This window comes from Myotis yumanensis, unplaced genomic scaffold (genome assembly GCF_028538775.1).
Source record: "Myotis yumanensis isolate MYYU_CA2020_CCGP unplaced genomic scaffold, mMyoYum1.0.hap1 SCAF_12, whole genome shotgun sequence".
Classification (NCBI taxonomy): Eukaryota; Metazoa; Chordata; class Mammalia; order Chiroptera; family Vespertilionidae; genus Myotis; species Myotis yumanensis.
The window spans coordinates 25,530,272-25,555,491 of NW_027223763.1; the positions used below are offsets into that span (position 1 = coordinate 25,530,272).

Sequence of the window (25,220 nt, forward strand, 5' to 3'; positions counted from 1 at the left end):
GTAATTTCTTCGCACTTTTCAAAAAACAAAACTCTTTATTCCTCTTAGGAGAGTTGAGAAGCACATATATGTAAGAGCCAAATATGATAAAATTTGGACCAAGGTTCTTGTCTAATGCTTTTTTGCTTCCAAGTATAGAGAAATTGTTACATGCAGTATCATCAAGGTAAAGCAAGCATTTGCCCTCCCGTTTGAAACAAAGTACATTTAAATTTTTACTGGTTATACTTACTCTTACTAGTCCAAAACTATGCATTCACATACTCCCCCTATCGAAGAGCAATGTATGAAAATACTACAATCTTCCAATGTAGGTTGGAAATGCTATTTGGGTGGACTTATGGTAATGGAGTAATGGAAATAGATTTGTATTGCACCACTCTTTTCTCTTGTACAAACCCTGGGAAAGACATTTCTCTTCTAGCCAGGATTACGGTGCTTTTTCAGTAAGCCAAGGAGACTGCACAGGTAACAATACATATGTGCTCTAACAAAACAGGCAACCTGGCTACAGAAATGACTAGAGAAACACCAGCTCCATGCTCACTTCTATCTATTTGATCTTTATGGCTCAACTCAAGGAGTGACCCCTTTATGGTAGTCTTCCTAATTATCACCAATACCTTTCTGTGCACACACAAATAGACCTTCCACCATGCTCTCCAATGATTAACTGTTTCCCAAAGCACACACTGCTTTACCAGAATTGCTACTTTTGTTTTTCTCTCCCCTATGAAACGCTAAGCTCCTTGAGGGCAGGGACCCATATTAATCATTTCTGTAAATCCACATCTAGCATTGAGTCTGGTATGTAGCAGTATTCAAAAAATACTCATTGACTGAAAAACAGAATAGGCACGTACATTTCACTATGATCTCATGAAACTACAAAGCACATTTACTTCTTTAAGTCAAATCAAACTTCCCAATTACTTGTTGGCAAGAAAAAAGGAAGAGTTCGTGTATGTAGAATGGCCACCTATGACGAGGCCAAGGAAGTCTATACTATCTAGAAAGAGTGGCTAGGCAGACAGGCAGGTCAGAACGAAGCTAAGTCTCTGAACAGCTAACTTACTGTGCAGGCCTGAGTTGCTCCAATACTTCACATTTCCCAAGAAAGGCCTTCTTCATTCAGGACTGGCCCTTGGCCAGTTCCTAGGAAATGAACTCTGAATCCTTGAAATATTCTCCCTGATAAGAATGCTGCAAGCCTGTGTGACTGGGCCCAGATAAAAATCCTGGATACCAAGGTTCTGGAGAGCTTCCCTGGTTGACAAGTGCTGTCACATCATTGCTGAGCTATGGAGTGCACCTGTGCCACTGCACTGGGAAAGGACACCTGGAAGCTTGTACCTAGTTTCTCCTGGACTTCATCCCATGTGCCCTTTCCTTTTAATGATTTTAATCTGGGTATTTCCACTGTAATAAACGATAACCATTAGTATAACAGCTTTTCTTAGTCCCATGAGTCCTTCTAGCAAGTCTTCGAGCCAAAAGTAGTCTTGGATACTCCCACCTGCTAAACCCAAATTCAGGAATGTCAGGATCTCCTCAAGCAGCTAATTCTTGGTTGCTGGCTTCATTAACATACTTGTCTATTCTATTTCTAGATCAGAAAAGTTTTACCTTAATCATTATAAAAAATTTTGTTTTTCTTCATAGATAGTTCAGCTATTTCAATGATCTCTTCCTTTTTAGGAAGTATAAGAGACGCTATCATAATCTGACATTTAAAGACTGTTAAGATAAAGTAATTACTCATGGTGAGGTTTGGTGGTGGTTATAGGTTCCTTGAGTATAATTTCCTAAGGAAGGATTCTGAACCAGAATTCCATGGACTGGCTTTAGAGCGCATGAATCCCACAAAACTGTAGGCCAAATGCTGTATGTATTTATTTGCCTTTTCAAGGAGAAGTTTTATAGAATTACAACGGGTCTGTCACCCATAAAAGATTAAAACCACCATCATAGGAGATTGTCATCGTTCTCTCCTGAGTCCTCTTTACCCATAAGTACATTCAACCAAGGTTTTCTAAGTATTAGCTTTTTTATCTGTTACTCTACCAAAATCTTAGTACACAAAGATTAATAACTCATGGTCACAACTCTTGAACAAGAGTTCCAAAGACTAGTGAAGGAGAATGTTACAATATAATATGGTAATTGCTATATATAAAACTTCTGCCATGAATACTCTCCAAGTTCTAACATCTTCACAGCTCCCTTAGAGTACATGAAGTAACAGTTCAACACTTGGTCTAACAAATAAAAATTACTTTTGGGTTCTAATTTACCACTCACATTAAAAATGCTATCTAGGGCCACACATGTCTCACCATTATGACAATCATGTATTTCATGACGGTGGTCTTTACACATTCTATCTCTCTGCTAGTTTAAACCCACCCTCTGAATCTTTAAGAACAGCGGTTCTCAACCTGTGGGTCGCGACCCCTTTGGTGGTCGAATGACCCTTTCACAGGGGTCGCCTAAGACCATCCTGCATATCAGATATTTACATTACGATTCATAACAGTAGCAACATTACAGTTATGAAGTAGCAACAAAAATAATTTTATGGTTGGGTCACAACATGAGGAACTGTATTTAAAGGGCCATAAGGTTGAGAACCACTGCTTTAAGACCCTGTTCAAACAAGATTTTGAACCCCTCCTCTACCCTTAAGATAACTAACTAACTGGGCAGCTCCTTTCAGTAAGTTCCCATAGCTCTCTTAGCATACCTTTAGGATAGCACAAATCCAACTATTTATAGTTTGTTGTTAAAGTGTCTCTCATTACATTAAGAATAGCCAAGTTTCCCTGGCCGGGTGGCTTAATTAGTTGGAGCTTCATCCCGTGTACCAAAAGGTTGCGGGTTCAATTCCCAGTCAGGACACATACCTGGGCTGCAGGTTCAAACCCTAAGTCAGGGTGCATGTGGGGAGGCAGCTGATCGATGTTTCTCTTTCTCTCTCTCTCTCAAAAAAAAAAAAAAAATTTAATTCAATAAACATGTCCCCAGGTGAGACTATATAAAAAAAAAAAAAAGAATGGCCAAGTTTTTTTGATTATCGTTTCTTTTCTTATCTTTAAATCCTAGATTCCTAGATAGTGATCAGAAAAATATTTTCTAAAGCAGCGTTTCCTAAACAGGAGGTCACAAATATGTCAAGAGAAAGAGGAGTCTAAGAATTGTGTACATTTTTTTAAATGTTTAATTTAAAAGATAATCTAAAATGAATGACATTCTGGGTCATGAGTAACTACCATCTAAACAAATATTGCCAGTAGGCTTTCCCTGGTGCTTCTTCAGTTGTGTTAAGATCTCCTTCATGCCAAATATCCTCACAGCACACTGTACGAGCAAAAGTTTCACAGTAATTGTAATTGAAAGAGTGAAAAATCAGAGCATATGGCAATACAGGCATGATATATTCAAAAGCCAATAGCTAACCGCCAATACCATGTACAATTTGCAAAAGTTCATTCACAGTAAATGTGGTTGTATGAAACAACATTTTTCCATTCTCACGCCAGCATTAATTGGTTTAGAGAACCATTTAATAAAGATTTCAGTAATGTCACAATGTTAAATCTCATCTTCAAGACAGCAGACAGTTCATTAAAACTGGTATTTAAGGAATGCTTGCTGGCAAGTGTTTTGCTTAGGTATGTGGTCTGATTATCCTAAACTTACAAAGTCTTAAAGTCATTGATACCACCTTACACAACATAACTTATGAGAATGGCACTTGTAGCTTTTAGTATCATTCAAATTAAAATACAGAAACAGATTTCAAATGGAAGCACACCTAAGGCTATTTTTTTTCTGCTGTGAAAACTAAACATTATCTGTCATATTGAATTGTATTAATTGGAAGGAAAAGAAGGTTTTTCTCACCAGAGGTTAAATTCCAGTCTTTTTACCACTCTGACTTGGCTGGTGATGACCCTTCTTTCCTTTACCCTGCCTATTACAGCACACTTACATTTAACTATACAGTGAGAATATTTCCAAATATGCACCAACAGGCAGGTAAAGAGCCCAACATGCACAATGCCCTAGCTACAGTCTGTTTAGCTACAGTTAAAAGCAGATCACACCAATATTGGCAAAGGTGAAGGCAAGAGTTAGAAATTATAACAAATCCTTTCAGGCACTAACATCAACATTTGTTAGTCTATTCCTCCACTCCAGTTCTGAGTAATCTGCCTTCCCCTCTTCTCTCTGCTCCCAGTACCATGCCCCAGCTCAAGGAGACCTGTCCTCGCTTCTCTTCTCCCTCTGGGGACAGTATACCCTATAGGTCCTCTTCTTTTTAAAAAACATGCTGCATATTAGCCAAAGAAACTGGAAACACTAATTCAAAAAACTATATGCCTCTATTTTCACTGCAGCGTTATTTACAATAGTCAAGATTTGGAAGCAGCCCAGGTGCCCATCAGTAGATGAGTAGATAAAACATTATGGTACATTTACACCAATGAAATATTACTTGGCCATAAAAAGGAAAAAAATTTACCCTTTGCAACAATATGGATGGGCCTGGAGAACATTAGGCTAAGTGAAATAAGCCAGTCAGAAAAAGACAAGTACCATATGTTTTCACTCATATATGGAATTTAATGAACAAACTGAACTAACAAGCAAAATAAAGACAGACTCATTGATAGAGAGCAGGCAGACAGCTCTGGTGGTGTTGGGTGTTGGTAGGGTGAAGGGATGGAGCAAAAAAGAAAAAAAGAGAAAATTCATGGACACACAGACAACAGTGTGGTGATTGCAGGGGTCGTGGGTGGGTGGAGCTGGAAGAGGGTATAGGGGAGATAAATGGCGATGGGGAAAAAAACTCCCTCCAGCCACTGCCCTGGGTTTTGTTCCTCAAAACTTGGGGTTCTTCTCAACTGCACCCCCTTGGGGTTACCCTGCAGTGGCAATGTCAAAGGAAGCTTGTCTAAATACCCTGCACCATACAATGTGAAAGTAAATTCTCCAGTAGTCTAGATAACATTTCACTCCCAAATTTAGGGCTTCAAACAAAAGTATGGTTTATCCAGACATTATTCCAGAAAAATTTCATTTACGTCTGCTACCTTTGAGTCACTTAAGAAGCATTATTTAATTCAACACACACTTCCATCTTGGAAGAACAGGGGACACTCCTAAATTCTCAATCACTTCTTTTTCCACAATACCTGCATTTTCTAGTCTCCTAAGCTCCATGAATTAACTGATAGAATGTTGACTGTTATCAGAGCAAAGCACACTAAGAATAGGCTGCCTAAATGGCAAGATGAGATTTAATAGGGGCAATTAATACAAAGGCCTTCATTTAGGTTCAGTATCAAATAAACTACACAAGTACAGGATAAAGATTTGCTTAGCAGATTTGGGGAATCTGTTTAACAACAGATTTTTTAAAAAGTCAGCAGTATTTACTGTTAATTGTAGCCATGGTGATGGGGGAAACAGAGGGAGAACTGGGCACAAAATCTCACAAATGTCCAATATAATAAGTAATCAGTAACTGTTGTTTGAATATCAATCTGCCATGTAAATATGAGTTAGAGATTCAAAGAATTAACTCAACCAAGGCTAATCTGAAAGGTCTCTTAGCAGTGGATACAATCACCTCATTTTATAGATGTTGTAACTGAGTTAATTATCTTAACCCTATATATCAGTGATTCCCAAAGTGGGCGCTACCGCCCCCTGGTGGGCGCTGCAGCGATCCAGGGGGACGGTGATGGCCACAGGTGCATTTGTTTTAACTTTTTTTGTATTACCTTTCTATTCTGAGTTCAATAAATAGTTTCATAATTTCAAACTTTAATGTTTCTAATTGACATCTTTCTTTACTATATTTTACGAAAAAGGTAGAAACATTAATACATATATCTTTCTGTTTAATTGCTATTAAAATTTTTAAAAAATTAATTTCCAGGGGGCGCTGAGTAATATTTTTTCTGGAAAGGGGGCAGTAGGCCAAATAAGTTTGGGAACCACTGCTATATATACTAAATCAGACCATGAGGTCAGGATGTGGTAAATTTTGTTTCATAAAAAATCATTTCCTAACTACAGCTCCTCCCTACAAAATGGAAATGGCTGCCTCAGAAGGTTATGACTTATCTGTCGTTAGAGATATTTAAGCAGAAGCTTAATGACCAATAAGTGAGAGTTCATGAAGTAAGGATGTCTTACACTAAATGAAAGGTTGGTTTAAAACTCTACAATCCTTTAAATGGTAGGATTCTATTGTTTTACAAATTACATCAAATATTAAACCATCCATGTTTTCATGTTTTGACAAATTCAACTTAACATCTTCAAGGCACAACAATTACAGCAAAGCACCTCATTGTCTAATTGTTTATCTAGTTCCTCCATTAAACTGTGAACTTCAGTTGGGGACTGGATTAATGCTTTATGCATTTCTGTATCCCTAGGCCTTGGCATGCCAGGAGATCCAGTATGTTTGTTTGTTTGTTTGTTTGTTTGTTTGTTTCTTTCTTTCTTTCTTTCTTTTAATATATTTTCATTGATTTCAGAGAGGAAGGGAGAGTGAGAGAGAAACATCAATGATGAGAAAGTATCATTGATCAGCTGCTTCTTGCACATCCCACACTGGGGATTGAGCCCGCAACCAGGCATATGCCCCCACTGGGAATCGAACCATGACCTTCTGGTTCATAGGTCGATGCTCAACCACTAAGCCATGCCAGCTGGGCCAGTATGTGTTTCTTGAATAAACATTCAAGAAATATCTCTTTAGTATGTCAGTTGTTGCTACCACCAGGGTCCTTTATAAAATGGCCAAGCAAGCCTGGCTGGTGTGGGTCAGTGGTTGAGCATGGACCCAGGAACCAAGAGATCGTGGTTTGATTCTGGTCAGGTGCATGCCCAGGTTGCGGTGTGATCCCCAGAAGGGGGTGTGCAGGAGGCAGCTGATTGATGTTTCTCTCTCACCGATGTTTCTCTCTATCCCTCTCCCTTCCTCTCTCTCTAAAAATCAATAAAAAACATATTAAAATGGCCAACCAAGCACATTTCTTTTTTTACCCTTTACTACCTTCATTTTTTAAAGTCCTTTTTCCATCTCTCAGTGCACACCTTTCAACTTTGCAAATGCATACTTAGGTGCATCCCTAAAGCCCATATGATGTAAAATATCCCATTGTCCAGAATAACCTAGCTCACTCCATATAAATGGAGGGCGAACCGGCACTTTCAAAATTACAAATGAACATAACCTCTGACCCAGAAGGAATGTAACCTATAGGTATACTTGGACATGGATAAAGTGTTTTACACACATGGTTATTAATTTCCTAATGGTTTATATTAGATTGTTTCTAATCTTTCCTATGCATCTAACCTATCAATAGAACTGATAAAATAAAATAACATGATGTACCAATACAAAATGGAAGACCATACAGCTACTAAAAAAAATTATGTTTTCTATGTTCTAATGTAGACTTACCCCCTTGAGATGTATTAAACCAAAGTACATAATGCAGAACAGTGTATTTGATATAGTAACATTTGTGCTAAGGAAGGGAGGGAGGGAGGAAAAGAAGGGAAGAAAAGAGAAGGAGGGAAGAAAGGAAAACGAATACTCATTGGCTTGTACTTATTATAAAGTTATCACCTGGAAGGATATGGAACAAATAGGTAACACTAGCTTCCTAGGAAGAGAACTGGGTACAGAGGATAGGGGTACTTATTCAACAAATATGTATCACCTACTATGTTCCAGTCCCTGTCCTAGCACTGGCCAGAGAATCAGAGCAAACCTTCATACAACTCTAGGATATAACTTAAACGGTGTGCACATGAAACCATGAATGGTAGCTACTATTCCCTTTCTCCATTCATAGATACCTGTGCAGAGTTTTCCGGCAATATGACTTTTGGAACAGGGTTAGCCCAAAAACTTCACAGTAGTAGCATGAGAGTTACCTACAGGGAAGTAGATTTTCAGTTCCAAATTAACAAATTGTTGGAACACAGCAATAATCCTAACTAATAAAGAATCATAACTCATTAACCATAAAATGTTCATGCTGGAAGGAACCTAATAATTACCTGATCCTAATCCCTTAGTTTATAGACAAGGAAACAGAAGTTTTCTACAAGAAGTTCTCTATGAGTTACACCAACATAATCTAGACTTATTCTAAAAGCACAGAAAGAAAAAAATGAATTATTAGATGATCTCTGGTGATTTCCCCCAAGTAAGACAAGACAAAAGGACTCAACCTTTTCCCTTTGGGAAAGCAGAGTGGCTATAGATGTGACTTGGTTGCATAGATACTGAGGTCTACTAATAAACCTAAATGAAAGTGGCAGATCATTCTGGCAGGGGAATGAAACAGAAAATGTGGTAAGAGAAGGAAGTAGTAACCATCCACCAGCTGCCTTTGAATTAAGGGCAAGAGGAGAGTTACACCTAGGCCAGCAAACAGCAAAAGAACTATGGGAGCCACAGTTGAAGAAATCTGCTGACGGGGCTATGCAGTTAGTACTTTTAGAAGCAGAGAGCAAGGCCTGAACACCTTTTTACCAGAAAAGAACAGTGTACGTACCCTGTGTAGAAAGGAAGAATACACCTTTAGGGGGACAGAGATGATCAGGAGGAGATTCCTACTATCAAGGAGTTCACAATGTAGTGCAGAGAATAAACATGCCACTGATTAGGGGAAATGCAGACAAAATGCAGAGAGAGCAGAAAAGGGAGACTTCTCTCAAAGATTAACCCTACAATGAGGCTTAAGAAAGCCTAAAGAAGAATGGGAGTTCATTCCAGGGAGATGATATTCAAAAATATTGTACACAGATTCAGGAATAAGAGAGTTAGGCAATTTAGGAAACTATAAATAGATCGTATAATCATCTTGATGTAAGCAAAAAAAAAAACAAAAAAACCCACAAAACTCAATACCTATTCATGATAAAAAAAAAAAAAGTCACCAGCTTTTCTTAAACCAATTAGAAAACAAAAAATTCAAAAATATATAATTTACAAAAGCATCAAAAAATCCAATATCTAGAAATAACTCTACCAAGACATGTAAGACCTTCACAGAGAATGTTTCAAAACATTCCTCAGCACTGCTATTTCCTGCTCCACAAAAGCATATACACTTTCTACTCTTAATTGAGTCTCCTGTCATTCCCATCCCTTTGTAGGACAAAGAAAAAAATTAGTGAATTTAGTCAAAAGAAGGATGGTAGATATTGTCAGAAATCTCAGAGGCTTGGTGAACAACGCATACAGTTAAATAAGTTTTAATTTTCTTGCCTTCCCTAGTCTGAAATGTTCATGTTCCTTGTCAAACAAGATGTCAAAGCAAGCAGCTCAATTCTGGTTGCAGTTACCTAGAGGAACATAGCTGAATTAAACTAAGCAAGGATATTAAAGCCCAGCCAAAACAAAGGGGCTTTAATAGCATTTTATAAAATTTCTAACCATTGAATCCATGGCCTCCCTTGGGACATAAGTACGCAAGTATCTAGTGTTATCTGAATTCCTTTCAAAGGAACATTTACCCTTTAAGACTAAACCAGAGCTTGGGATGCTCTGTAACCAATCTAATGAAGTTTTCAAACCTCAGAATCTAGATGTACAGAGATAGCATTAGGAATATGGGTTTCAAATTGCTTGTAGCATTGATGCTAGCGTTCTGGTTATGGAAGAAGGCCTCTAGTGGGGTGAGGTTATTAAAAGATAAGAGCCTGCCAGGGCTTGATGTTACTTATCCTTCAGAGAATTGAAAATACAGCACAGAATTATGCAGCATATGCATATGCAGCATGGAATTATGGCATCTACACACAAGTCAATAATTACTAGGTCCTAGCTATGGTTTAGAATGTTTCATACGTGACTATATCCATTTGCTCCATGAGACTTTTCCCCCCGTTTCAGGATCTCTAAGCTAAATTAGATGCAAACAGCCAATCACTCAGAGCAGCTATTTCCTCAGGGCACACCATCTGCTTGCAACACACAGCTAATTCTGAGTCTGGTGGTCCTTAAAGAGTATCCCCTAAGATTTCTACTTGACTCCTATTTATTAAAACTCTTCCCTCCTTCCCCTTCTCTCACCATAAGGCAAGGGAAGGTTGGATTTGACAAAACTTAAATGACAAATGAGAAAGAGTGGAAAGGCCCTAGCTAAAAGAATATCTATATGGCCTTAAAAAAAAAAGAAAAGAAAAGAAAAAAAGAATTTGCCCTAGCCCAGTGGTCAGCAAACTGTGGCTCGGCAAACTGCGGCTCACGAGCCACATGCGGCTCTTTGGCCCCTTCAGTGTGGCTCTTCCACAAAATACCGACTTCTGCGCATGGGCCATGAAGTTTCAATCGCACTGTACGTGCGCGCCCGCACGTGGTATTTTGTGGAAGAGCCAGACTGAAGGGGCCAAAGAGCCGCATGTGGTTCGCAAGCCGCGGTTTGCTGACCACAGCCCTAGCCGGTTTGGCTCTGTGCATAAAGAGTTGACCTGTGGACTGAAAGGTCCTGGGTTCGATTCTGGTCAAGGGCACATGCCTGGATTGTAGGCTCTATCCCTAATGGGTGTCATGCAGGAGGCAGCTGATCAATGATCCTTTCTCATCATTGATGTTTTTATCTCCCTCTCCCTTCCTCTCTGAAATCAATAAAAAAAAAAAAATAAGAATTTGGTGGAAGAAACAATTGTGATCTTAGGGAGAAAGACTGTGAGAACAGAAAGATTCAAGCTTAGAAATGCATTAAAAATAAGAAGGAAGAGGGAAAAGGGGGGACAGATGTAACACTTTCAACAATAAAGATTTTTTTAAAAATGTTTTATTGATTTTTTACAGAGAGGAAGGGAGAGGGGTAGAGAGTTAGAAACATCGATCAGCTGCCTCCTGCACATCTCCCACTGGTGATGTGCCCGCAACCAAGGTACATGCCCTTGACCGGAATTGAACCCAGGACCCTTCAGTCCGCAGACCGACGCTCTATCCACTGAGCCAAACCAGCTAGGGCAAAGATTTTTTTTTTTTTAAATAAAAAAATAGGAAGAGAACAAAATTAAAATTTACCACAGGAAAATAGAAAGCAAAACAACAAAAACAAAAATAAATTAGAGCATTTGTTCACAGGAACAGGATCTACAGTGCTAATCGGCTTGTTTGTTGGTGGGTTAGGGAATTTCAAATCTGCAACGCACAACTATCATTTGTAATTTACTTTTTTAAAGACGAGAGAAAAAGAAAGAAAAGGACAAGGTAGACCTGTGGTTCTTACTCCTTCAAGAATGTCAAGGAAAGGCCTTAAAATGTGCACTCCCAAAGGCTCTGGCTCCAGGGTTGCTTTACTTCCTTTGGCTGTAGCAAGTACTGCTGGTTTGTCTGTGTTTAGATCAGTAAAATAAATACTCTGGGGTAAGATTTTTTTAAATTGCCCCCAACCCCAACAATTTATTATGAACATTTCAAACATTCAGAAAAAATGACAGAACTGTGAACACCTATATACCTATCACCTACATTCTATAAGAGTTACTATTTTGCTACAATAATGTCATTTATCCATCTATGCTTCCATCCGTTAGATGGTCTGACTGGACAGTATTCTTCCATAAATTTAGGCAATTTTCAAAAAAATTGTTTTCCCTAAAAGAAGTCTGAGTCAGAAAAGGGTTGCTAAATTACGTTCTAAAGTGAGGAGGAAGCCAGATAGATTCCTGTGCAGTCATTAGCTGAACTATTATCCTGAAATGCCACATGACTTCTGAGCCCCAATTTCCTCACCTGTAAAAAAAAGTCAGAGGAATTCTATGAAAAACTATCTTCTTCATAACTATCTTTTACTTCATGTTTTCTATGTGTCAGATGTATGTCACAGTTTTATGTGCACATCTTATTTAATCTTTACAGGTCCCTTAACATTTTTGAGATACCATATTCATGAAAACTATCAACTGTTTTTAGTAGCATGTAGCCACTCTCCATGCTCCTTTCTATATTCTCAGTACTCTTCACTAGCATCAATTTTACACTGCTTCGGTGGAACTAGCAAGCAGAATTATCTTTCCTCATTGAGAAACATGAGCAAACTCTGGCCCCTGTTTGTAATTTTTTTCCAAATGGGAAATGAGATAAAAGAGCTAAAACTACTTTAACTTGTTTATTTTGGTAAAATAATTACATATAATTATTGTTTAAGGAAATCTACAATACACAATCTTGATGTTTTTATTTAAATCGGTTGCAGATTAAATAACACAATAAAAAATGTCAGTTTTCAACTGGAGAAAGTACTCAAATCAACAGCCATGTGCTAAACAAAGAGACTCAATTAGAGCACATTATGGTTCAATTTGGAAATGAATACATCAAGCAAAAAAAAAAAACCAAAACAACCCTCCAAATATATATTGTGTGTGTTTGTACAGATTGAAAAGCCAGTTACTGCTTTTCTATCTCTATATTCCTCCTCAGGTTTAACTACCTCCTCCATGTTCAGTGCTCCCGAATATGTGTATAAGACTTCACTTCCAGTAGAAAACGCCATTTATTTGTTTTTGCTTTTTTCCATGGGAGCTATTTGTATTTCATTGCATATTTAAACAACTTATATTGTAGATGTAACAGGATGCCTGCACAAGGTGTCCTAGAACTATAAATATACACTATTATGTAATCAGTGAGGTTCACACCTAGGAAATCTAGATGGAATGGTTCAGACTGAAGCAAGTGAACAAAAATAAGGACATTCAGCCTGGCCAGCATGGCTCAATGGTTGAGTGTCGACCCTCTTTTGTTTCCCGGTCAGGGCACAAGGGCACATGCCAACTGTGGGCTTGATCCCCAGAAGGGGACATATCTCTCTCTCTCTCTCTCCCTCTCTCTCTCTCTCTCCTCCCCCTCTTCTTCTCTGAAATCAATAAAAAAAATATATTTTTTTAAATGAGGAGGTTCAGCCCTGTTGGTTAGAACAAGGATACACAGGAACAGGCCTAAAGTAGCTCAGTAACTGCAGAATAAGAAAAGAGAATGAATCCACACAAGTCATGGAGAGTGATAAACCAAATTCTTCACTTTATTTCCCAATGCCCCTTATACAAAGACTTCTACAATAGATTCTGCTTAAGAGCAGGGAGAAACCTGATTTTCCCAATGAAATCAGCCTATACCTACCAAAGAGTGTCCTTCATGGTGACACGTGTGGGTATCTTTTATTTAAATATTGGGGTTACTAAGGAAACTACATATGTAGGACCACTCTTTCTGAGTAAGGGAAGTCATCATTACCCACATAGGAGGCAGCTCTTCAAATAAGAAACCCAAGCAAAGACACCCTCTGGACCTTGCTGTACTGTGCCTGTTTGCTGAAAGGTATACGTCTGGCTCTGTTCACCTTTGGTTGAAGTACCCAGATGATGTCTGCCAAATGGAGACAGGCCAGAAGATAAGGACATGAGGAAAATGTCTTTGTAAACCAGGTTGATCAGTTTCATGCAGTTTCATGTTGCTCTCTATTCATTATCCCCTCTAGCTTTTAGCAAAGCTTGATTTAAATGTTCCAGCCTTACATCAGCTGTTCTGTTGGCATTAGGTTAAGACTAGTGTGTTCATACTTGGATCAGAGCCTTAGAGTGGAGAAGAAAAATGGCAGCAGCAACACTAAACTGAACCCTCAAATACATGTTAAAGACAAAGCCTAAGAAAATAAGAATCAGGGCAGCCAGGCCCCAGGAACCCTTACCACTTGGAGATTCTTCCTGCATTGCAACCTTCCTGTTTGGAGTTCCATATTACTAATTAAAGAAGATGGCAGCTTCCTCATGAATTCTCAGTAACAGGCAATGAGATCTATGTAAACTATCAGGTTCCCTTACTACCCTTCGCTGCTAGAAAACTCAGAGCTAAGTATTGTGCTCAAGTTTTCTTCAGCTAAAAGGTATAGATAATTGTTCTCTTTCTTTTCCCCTTTTGCTTATTGGTTCTTATCTTTCTGATCATTAGTTTTGGTCTTATGTTTTATTTCAAGCTTCCTAAATCCAGCTTTGAAAAATGGTCAAAGTACACAAGCCAATCTATGAATAAGTGTTGCCCAATATGAAGAGGCCAATCATATTACATTAAGAAAGTTACAAAATAATGCTCATCTCTAAAGCCATAACTGCTAGGGAGGTTGAAAGCCTGTATACCGGCTAAAAACAATGAGCAAGGAAGCTTAGATTATACCTAAAAGTACAGAATTCTAGAGTAGAAACAGAACTTGGAGTTAATCAATTCCAACTTCCCACCTAGCACAAGAAATTCCTTCTACAACTTCTCACACAGAAGGCAATCCAGTCTCTGCCTGAATGCTTGCAGAGATGAGAACAGAACCTTATCATGCTCCACTTTTGACAGTTCCCACTGATAGAAAGTCCTTCCTTATTTAAGTGAAATCTGCCTCTCAGTCTACCAGTTAATCATAGTTCTTCATTACATACACATGTATTTCCTCTTCCAAAAGACGGTCCTCCAGTTATTTAAATATGTAAGTCCCATTTATTAATTATTTACTGGTATCAGGCTATGTGCTAGGTATTTTGTAAACACTGCACTATCTTTACAACTATCATTTAAGTTAGGTGTTATCCTCCTTTGAGAAGTGAGTCCCAGAGAGATACACTAATCAGAATCTAATTCCAGACAAATATATGGGGGTTCTTATATCTACTACTATAAACAAAGATTTTATTACATTTCTGGCAACCAAGTTACATGATTTGAATGCTTTCAAAACTGGAAGAATAACAAGTGAAATCCATCCAAAGAGAAAAATAAAGATGGTCTAGAAATACAACTGCACCAATGTTTGGTCCATGGAGAAAACCAATAGCATGAAAAGCATTTAACAGGGAGCTCCAGAAGACAGTCTGAGGTTAGACCTATGAAATCACAACCATGACCTAAAGCAGTGGTATAAATGCAGGCCAGAAACCAGAGCAGATTCCTAAGAGGTTAATCATATTACTGCAGAGAAAGCAGCACAAACTAAAGACTAATTTCAGTACAACCAGAAGATCACACATACTTCTGACTATATTCTTCTTTGGTGTTGGGGGTGGAGGGAGGGCAGCAGCAAGGGCACAGCATGGACATGAAATCCAGGAGGGAAGAATATCACAGTGAAATGAACAAGGCTCCAGATCTAAGCTAGGAGGTTGAGGTCAAAATAAATACTACCCCACTTAAGGTAGCAGAGAATGAGGTGGAAGGTGAAGGATGATAATCATTTCCTGACCTAAGATTCTCTCTCATTTCCAATTATGTTCCAGTCTTATATGTTTGCTGCCTATTGAACAATCCCATTTGGCTATACTATCACCTCAACCTCAACATGCTCAAACTAGAATTCATTCCCCTTTGATCTTTCTGTTGCCAAATTCCTTACTACTTAAAGGCATTTCCAGGAGTAAAAATCCTGGGGTCATTTTTTTTTTCATGGAGTCCTTCTTAATTTTTATACTCCATTTTATAGCTAACTGGTACCACCATTCAGCTAAAAAGCACTCAGGCAAGGGAGCAGCCATGCAAAGGCACCACTACCTTCCAAGTTCATTTAAATGTCATAAAGCCACCCTTCCACTCCATTCCCAATGCCATCATACCAATCTCCAAATCTCCTACACAGCCATCTTGCTCCATGTTCTCTATGGTACATTTAGACTTCTTTTTCTACTTTAAAACCATCTTCCTGATTTTTAAGACTCATAATTCTCTGAACTCACCTTTTACGTGCTGAACTTCCTAAAATTCTTGAAACTAGCACATTCTTTCTTCACACACATCATCCACAATAAACTCTATCCATCCTGCAAGGCATGAAGAACAAGCCCTACCACCTCTAAAAAGTAGTCCCTGTGGTTGCTAGTATTGGATCTGTATTCATATTTCCACAGCATGTTATTTCTTGAAAACAAGCCGGCTTCTTTTTCTATACTTCCCATGTGTTGATCACTACTAAATATTTGCTGACTGAGATTTAAATGAACCATTTCTTCTGAAGCTCTTTACCAACATAAAAACACTTTTATTAGTTTTGATAACTACTGAAAGAGACAGAATGATTAAAGAATGGTCTTATTATACTAATAAAAAATGCATGGGGGTGGAATAAGCCAAAATATTAATCACAGATAGTGACAGTTTTTTTCTTTCCTCTAATTCAAATGTTCAGATCTGTATTACTTTGAGAAGCAAGGAGTTTGCTACAAATCTGCATAAAGCAATACTAATAGTGAGTGATCAACTATTACTAGACTCATCAGACAGATTCAAATTACCTAAAAATATATTGTCAAATAAAAACTACAAGCATCTGAGTAACTTGCAGTTGCAAAAAGGCAAACTGTAATTAAGACAAGCTAAAGCAGATTCTCATGGTTTAAAAAAATAAAGAAAAAATAAAATCTTCCTGATTAAGAAGTAACCATAACAAGGTATCCTATACAAAAAAGAGCTAATATGCAAATGGTCATCACACCCTCACATCATCACGCCCTCACACCTTCACAGATAATGGCTCAGACACTCAACACTGGGGAGAGAGGAATGGGGACCAGCCAGGCTGCGGCCCAGTAGGGACAAGCCACCCGTCCCGTGGTCCCAGGCGCCAGTGGTTACGTCTACACCTGTGGCCCGGGAGAGGGACAAGCCGCTTGCCCCATGGTCCCGGCGCCTGTGGCTGCAACCCAGGTAAAGTCACCCACGGTCCCCCTGCGGCTGCAGCCAGCCCGGGTGAAGCTGGCCCAGGTCCTGGGTGCCTGCAGCCGGCCAAAAGGAGGGATCAGGCCAGTAGGGGAGCAGTTAGAGGCAATCAGGCTGGTAGGGGAGCAGTTAGGGGCGATCAGGCAGGCAGACAGGCAGAGGTGGTTAGAGGCAACCAGGCAGACAGGCAGAGGGGTTAGGGGCAATCAGGCAGGCAGGCAGGCGAATGGTTAGGAGCCAATGGTCCTGGATTGCGAGGCAGTCGGACTCCCCTGAGGGGTCCTGGATTGGAGAGGGTGCAGACCAGACTGAGGAACAGCCCCCCCCTTCCTGTGCACGAATTTCATGCACCGGGCCTCTAGTCCTATATAATAAAGAGCTAATATGCTAATTAGACCGAACAGCAGAACAACCAGACAACTTTCTGGACGAGGCCGGAGCTGCGAGGGCCAGCCAAGGCTGTGAGGGCTGGCCAAGGCTGCGAGGGGCTACAAGGGCTGGCCAGGACTGCAAGGGCTGGCCGGGGCTGCGAGAGATGAGCCCTTTGCACAAATTTCATGCATCGGGCCTCTAGTTTACTATATATGAAAGCAGCATGATGTACAAAAGAGTACACACTATGGAACACTCAAATGCAGGCTCCCCCATTCACTAACACTAAGACCTCAATTTCCTGGTCTGTAAAATGGAAACAGAAGCTCTTCTATTTACAAACTTTCAGATACAAACAATGTTCCAATCTAAGCAGAATCCTGCCAACTCTGCTTACCCAAGTTGATGGGGTTAATGGTAATGCACAACCATTTGAGTCTAGCCATCTGTTTGATCTGAAGCAGTGACCTCCTTTTATAAATGTATTCATAATTAAAAGATGAAAGACTAAATTTAACATTTTTGGATAATGTAAGAGAAGTGAAAAGAATCCTAGGTTAGAACAAATGTCATAAAAATCTAGTTACCTCCTAAGCACTGGTCACCTGGACCTAGGACTTATAAAGTCTTGGAAATTAACTGGCACATAAGTAAGAAGCATTTGTACTATTATACAGCCACCACCCAGGGTTGTTTATGAGCTTTAAATGACACAAGGCAGGTAGAATGCCTGGCACATTCTTATAATATATTCCTTTCAGATTGATAAAGTGGTGCAAGGACCACTGAACCTTCAAGAAGTGTCAAAGCAAGTAAAAAAAATTTTTGAAGTTAGAAATCATTCTTTATAATGTACAATCCTCTCAAATTGTCAAAATGAGAAAACAGCTTTACAAAAGGCCAGATCTGATATATAAAATTAGACTCATAAAACAATCAAACTTATTTCAATCACTAATGTTTGAGAAAGTGTTTATCTAAAGCAAAAAAAAAAAAAAAAAATGCAAATCAACCAGTTATAAGTTCATATCAAAAAGGGATAACCATACGAAACCTACCTGCATTATCTGAGCCAAAACCATATTGGATTTAATTCAGAGCAGCAGCACATCTTAATGTTTATGGAGCTGCTTGGATTTTATATTGAGAAAATTCCGTTTTAAAAAGGCATTAAATGCCAAAACCGGTTTGGCTCAGTGGATAGAGCGTCGGCCTGCGGACTGAAAGGTCCCAGGTTCGATTCCAGTCAAGGGCATGTACCTTGGTTGCAGGCACATTCCCAGTGGGGGGTGTGCAGGAGGCAGCTGATCGATGTTTCTCTCTCATCGATGTTTCTAACTCTCTATCTCTCTCCCTTCCTCTCTGTAAAAAATCAATAAAATATATATATTTTTAAAAAGGCATTAAATGTTATCCTAAGTATTAGAGGTAGGCTGGGTCACGATAGACCATACATTTTGAGGAGATTCCAAAAGTTTTCTTGAGCCAGTCCTGTGGATCAAAGCATGAAAATCCCTGAGAAGTATGCCAGCATCTGCCCTCAATTCCAGAAGCAGGAAACAAAGATGTGACCCAATCACATGATATCAAACCACAGTCCATCTGTTCTGAAAACTTGTATTATGTAAGACACCACCAAGAAAGAACAGCAAAAGCCATGCAGTTTGTCAACATGTGCAGAGAGCTCTGTGGTTTGAAGAGACACATTCTTTCTCACATCAAAAAGGCCATCCACAGGACAATGACATTTTCAAAACCCACTTCATTAGACATAAGCATATCTGATACAACATAACAGTTCAAGAATGGTGTCAAGTTCAGGTAACTATTTTAACTAGGCCTATAAGAATCTTTCAAAAAAGGTCCTTCCCACAAAACAAGATTTGTCTTCCTCTTGATTATTTTGATTATGTCAGTTCCCCATTTAATTTCAGTAACAAAGTAAATCATCTAAAATTCTAAACCTGACCGTGTACTACAAGGCCTTTCAATTATATCCCATTTCAATTAAACTCAAAACTGTTTTACCATCTTCCAATGAACAATAAGCCTGGTTTCTCAACCAATAAACGCTGTACCAGGTCCTTTTATCAGCAATATAAGAGATTGACCTTCTCTTGCAGACTTTATATCTTGTAATCATTCCCCTCCCTCCCACCTACAGAAGCCATTTTTCTTAAGTTCTCTGAAATTCAAGATAACTTCACTTAGGTAAGCCACCCTATGGTAGGCAGTTAAACAGACATGAGCAGAGCAAGGACAATAGACCAGGTAAAGACAGTCACCAGGGCTGAAAACTCTAGCAATAGACAAAACTGAGAAAACAAGGACCTACCCACAGGGTAACCTTTCCTCCCCTAGCATATCGCTGGTCATTTGGTTTAGACCCCCTGATCTTTCATATCACTGGCTATGTGGTTTGGACACTCCCGAACACTCAACACCTTTCCTCCCCTGGCATGTCACTAGTTATATGGGCCAGACCCTTAGATGGGGATGAACAAGGGCCTGGAGACTAGTCCTTAAGCATTAAGCCCCCCAGGACAGTCAGGTTCTGACCAGCATCAAATACACCTAAGTCTCAGTTGTGCTTCAGCTCCAGGCCCAGAAAAGCCAGACAAGCAAAGCCATGGCTGACCTCAGCACCAGATGCATTGACTAATAATCCCTGTCCTGGCGCCCACCAATCAGTGGAGGCCAGGACCCTGAAAGGATACACCTGGAAAGCTGATGGATATTCTATTGAGATCCTCTTCTGGGACCTCCCCTAAAATCTCCATCCTTAAAAGTCCTTAGGACAGAAGACCCAGCAAGCTCTCCCTCTCCCCTTTCCTCGTCTCCTCCCCCCTTCCTCCACCCCCTGCACATTGTCTTTACCCTTCTCTCTCCTAAGCTCTAAGGGCCCCCCCTTTTTTTTTTGCCTCATTAGCTTGTTGTTTGAGTCCATTTCTTCTAGGGCTCACTTCTTCTACTTCTGTGACTTTCTTTCTTTTCTTTTTTTTTACTTCTGTGACTTTCTAAGTAAACTTTCTCTTATAGTTTGAGTCTTGACTCTGAATTCTTTCTTAGCCAGAACTCAAGTACCAAGGTTGCTGAACCTTGGTCGGGTCTGACTCCACTGGTCTAACACCTGTTGCCATTTTCACTGCCAACAACTCCGTTAACCCTATTTCTCCCCACCACCATTCCGTGCCCCAAGTCATTCATATTTTAAAGTGCCATATAGAGCACAAGATTTGGAATCAGAAAACCAAAGTTCCTATCTTGGTTCTGCCCAACCCTGAGATATTCACCTTACCTCTCTCAGTCATGTTTTCCACCTATAAACGGAAGTAACTTAATGACTTTCACCATTAGAATGCCTAGTCCTTATGGGCATCCCATAATATTCTCCCTCACTTATCCCACTTTGCAATACCTTTCTGATTTGTTTCCAATCACATATTATAGAGGTTTTAGAGTTGCAAAAAATATATAATAATAATTATAATAATAATAATAGTGGTTAATACATCCAAATCACAGTAAAGAATAAGAAACTTAACTCGAAAGAGTAACTTGCCAGCCAGTCAATAAAAGCTTTGGTTTCTGTACTGGGGTAGGCCCTGGCACAGTTGAGGGGCACAGTTGAGGGACACCGTTTGCAAAGAGAGCTTAACACTCAACAAATCTCTCTTTCTGCCCACCTGCATTCTAGCCACCCTTCCGTCAGTTTAAGTCAGTGATTCCCAAAGTGGGCGCTACCGCCCCCCGGTGGGCGCTGCAGCGATCCAGGGGGGCAGTGATGGCCACAGGTGCATTTGGGGGCGATGAGTAACTGCTATTAACATTTAAAAAAAATTAATTTCCAGGGGCTGAGTAATATTTTTTCTGGAAAGGGGGCAGTAGGCCAAATAAGTTTGGGAACCACTGGTTTAAGTCCTAAAGTATCCAGGAAACCTCCCCCAATCACTTCAGCTTACATTAATCATTTCCCTCTTTGAATTCTGATGCCTCTCTACTGGGAGTTACATTAAAAATATTTATCAACTGGCACCACTATGGTACTAACCAATCAGAAAAGATATCTGACCAATCAAAACACACATGGTCAATGGGAATTGCTGGTTGAACATCAATCCAATCTATTACTACCAATACCAAATAGCAACCTCAAACTCTAACACAACTTTCTCTTGATCTTCATAATCTCATGAATTAGGAAAAGTAGGTATCATACCCATTTTCTGTTTAACTAGAGGTAAAGTTGGGACTAATAACCAAACCTAAGAACAAACTGCTTATTTCACCACATCATATGACTCATTCTGAATATATATAGAATTATCAATTAATCCTATATCATAAAAGCCTAATATGCTAAGTGTCTGGTTGTCCAGTCGTCCGTTCAACCAATCAAAGCGTAATATGCTAATGATATGCTAAGGCCACTCAACCACTTGCTATGACATGCACTGACCACCAGGGGGGCAGATAGTCAACCGGTAGGTTAGCTTGCTGCTGGGGTCTGGCAGATCAGGACTGAGTGAGATGGGCTGGACATGCCCTGGAGCCCTCCCATGGTCTCTCCCTGGCATGGTCAACCTCCCGCATGCCTCCACGGCCCCGACTGTGCACCAGTGGGGATCCTCGGCCTGGCCTGCACCCTCTCACAATCTGGGATTTCTCAAGGGATGTTGGAGAGCCGGTTTTAGCCCAATCCTGCAGGCCAGGCTGAGGGACCCCACTGGTGCATGAATTCGTGCACCGGGCCTCTTGTATTGCATAACTATTAATATAACAGTATATTACATGGATGCTCAGTCAAATGGAATGCATTTAATCAACAAGCATTTAAGTGGAACAGAATATAAAACACAGTGCTAGGTTCTGAGAGCATAAAGAAAATAAAAGGCATAACCCTGGCCCTCTGATTACCTATAATATGTTCAAGGGTATAGTTAAATAGTTAGTACAGGATGGTAGAAACAGGCAACGAAGTCTGAAGTGCTATATACAGTTCAGGGGAATAGAGTACAGGAAGGAAGTCAGCACTGAGAACTTCTCTGCTCACACTCCCCAAAGGGGCAAAATCATGTAATTTTGAAAAGGCTGAAAAGCCAGGAGTCAGTAGGAAAACAGAAATCACTGGAATTGAGGGTTTGCAACAGTGAGAAGTGTTGGATAATCAGAGATGGCCCTAATCATAAGCCTCAAGTGTTGGTCTAAGTGCTGAATACAAATGGGAAATCTTGTAAAACCTTTGTAGGGATGACTGAGGAAGATGAGCTCAGCAGTAGCCCATAGAAAAACCTAGAAGAGAGAAACACTGGAAAGCAACTAGATTTTGAGGGATGACACAGGCAGGAGGACTAAACTGATAGATGCATACGAAGAAAGGAAGAGACACCCAAGAGATACTAATATAAAGAAGAGTTGGTTTGGGGGTGTGTTTGTAAAGAAAAAAGTTACGAATCGGCAGAAAGGAAACAAGCAGCACTCTCACATGATATATATATAGACATACAGTGGTACTAAACTGTGTACTAGGGACAGGGAACCAATTTCCCTAGAGACATCTATGTTGGAGATAGCAGAAGCTGAGAAATACAAAACTGATACCCAGACAATAAGCAACTGTGAGCTCTTAAAAAGGAAGCCAAATTATAAACTTAGAAAAGCAGTGAGCTTCTTCAGAATGTATGAAAGGATGGGCTGAAACATCAACATACCCAACAAGGGCAGGCAGAACAACTGAGCTAGTCTATACTTAAGTGCATTAACACCTGAATCAGCTTTGTATTCTAATGTATGTCACCATCTGTAAACTCCTCCAGAGCCTGGACTACATCGATCACTCCAGTATTATTACTTGATTCATGAAAACTTTGTGTGCTAAGTTAGGTGAAAAAGAATGAACTGCTATTTGAGTTAACAATGGTGTGGAAATGTAATTTATGCTTGAGGAATAACTATATTGATTCTCCCATCTGTCCACCCATTTATCTTGTCCTCCTCCTTAGACTAATGTCAAAAATTGATGGTTTCCCCTAAGGTAGGCCCAGTGAGAGGAGTCAGAAAGCCAATCTGATTTTCAAATTGTGAGGGCAAAATCTAAAAGGGAAGAATAAAGCTTATGCTCATTAGAAGACTGAAAAAGACAAAAGGGCCAATTAGGTGTATGTATTAAAGTGTATAGACTTAGGAAACACTAAACCCTGGGTGCAAATCCTAACTCCAGCTCTTAGTAATTGAGTAAAAACAAACAAAAAAACACCTCTCCACACTGCAGTTGTACGCGTATAAAACGGGGCAAATGCTAGCCCTGAGGATTCAGTTAGGAGGATCCAGATAATGTACTTTGGTGCACTTTTAAGCATCCACATCACAGTAAGCTCTTGGTAAACAGTAGCTCTTGATAATAATTGGCACCCTCTGTCCTGAGTTTTTGTTTCTGAAAGCATCTGGTGTTCAGTTTCAGAAACAGAAATGTGCTTCCACTGTATTTTAGTTGCTAACACTAAGGCTCTATAATTCAGTTTCTAGTATTTCAGTTTGGATGCTAACAAAGTTCTTCACCCTCCTCGGTGGTAGGCAATGACCGGATACCCAGTCCCGATTTAATATTTTGGAAAACGGAGAGGGACATTCTCCCCCTTGAAAACCAGCTGCACAGACGACTGATTCAAACGAACAGTCCCTCCAGAAAAGGAACCTCACTGGCGATGTTCCTTCGAGGAAACAGAAGCGTTTGACCACTTCACGGAGCCATCCCCATTCAAGCATTCCCAACCCCGCAGAGTGAACAAAAAGTTCAAGTTTCTACGGCGAAAACCATCTGCAGCCTCCCGATGACGGGGTTCACTTCCACAATCCCCAGACGCACGCGAGAAGCCCTCTGCTCATCCTCGGGGCCCCGCTCCTCACACAAAGCTTCGCAGCTCCTGTCCCGAGCCACCGCCGGCTACAGAGGCGGCCCCTCGCGGCGGGGTGGCCCCGCTGACCCCGGGGTCGCCGCCACACGCCGCCCCCTCCGCCGCGCGGGGAAGCCGTGCAGGTTCAGGGCTCACTCCCCGCGCGGGAAGCCTGGCGACTCGGACCCCGATCCTGCCCCGGGAGCCTCGCGGGCCCACCCGTTCCGAGCGGGGTGTGCCTGGGACAGCGCCACACGGCGCCCGGAAGGAGGCCGGCCTCACACCCCGCTGCCCGCGCCCACTCGCTCCCCAGAGGGCAGTCCCCCATCTCAGACGGGCCGGAGACACCACCTCCCCCGCGGGGCCGAGAGCGGGGTCGGCCGGCCGCCGGCCGCCAGGCATGTCCACCCGCGCTCGGACACACGCCCCCGCCCCGCCTTCCCTCTCCGCCCGCGGCTCGCGTGGCGGCGGCCCGGCCAGTAAAGCCCGGCCCCTGCCCGGGCGCCGCCACCTGCGCCCCCGGCCCCGCGCCATGTTTGAGAAAGAGAAGGAGAGAGCCAGAGGCCGGGCCCGGCCCGCGAGCCCCGCCGCCGCCCGCCCGCCCGCCCGCCCCGCCGCCGCCCGCCACCCCCGCCGCTCACCCGTCGCCCCCGGGACCAGTGTCATTGCCGCCGCCGCCGCCAGCACGAGGAACAGCCAGGGACGCGGAGCAGCGACCGCTACTTCCATGGTCCCGCCGCCACCGCCTGTGGCCCGGCCCGGCCCGGCCACTGCCTCGCCTTAGCAAGCCCGCCTCGCCCCACCTCCCCCGCCGCGGCGGCGGCCTCGCTCCGGCCCTTTGTAACTGCTCGGGGGCCGCGCGTCCATTGGCTGCTGGCTCCCGCCGGCCCCGCCTCCCGGCCGTCTGCTAGCCGCTAAGCGGGACCCAGCCCGGAGCCCCGCCCGCGGGTCCTTGGGACAGCCAATCCGGAGCCGCGGGTGCCCGGCCGCTGGCCACGCCCCCAGGCTCCCCGGGAGCTGCGCTTCCAGAGACCCCTGCCCCAGCCAAAGCCGCTCCACGCTCGCTGGAGACCGAGTGGGGGCAGGGTCCACACTAGCCCGCGTCCTGCCGACCCCACAGTCCAGGAGGGCCCAGGCTGGACGATGGGTGTGTCTGGGTGTGAGTCACTTTCGGAAAAAGAGAAAGGCTGTGGTCACTGGACGCT

At 41.6% G+C, this 25,220-nt stretch overlaps 1 protein-coding gene across 1 annotated transcript in view; it reads right to left on the minus strand.

Annotated features, from left to right (window-relative positions):
* TGFBR1 (transforming growth factor beta receptor 1) overlaps nucleotides 1–24,792 on the minus strand; it is a 48,678-nt gene extending 23,886 nt beyond the window's left edge. The window contains exon 1 of the mRNA XM_070431084.1: nucleotides 24,657–24,792. Coding sequence (XP_070287185.1) covers nucleotides 24,657–24,744 — 88 coding nt within the window. The 5' untranslated portion in view covers nucleotides 24,745–24,792. The remainder of the gene's footprint in view (nucleotides 1–24,656) is intronic.
* Between the last annotated feature and the right edge of the window lie 428 nt (nucleotides 24,793–25,220).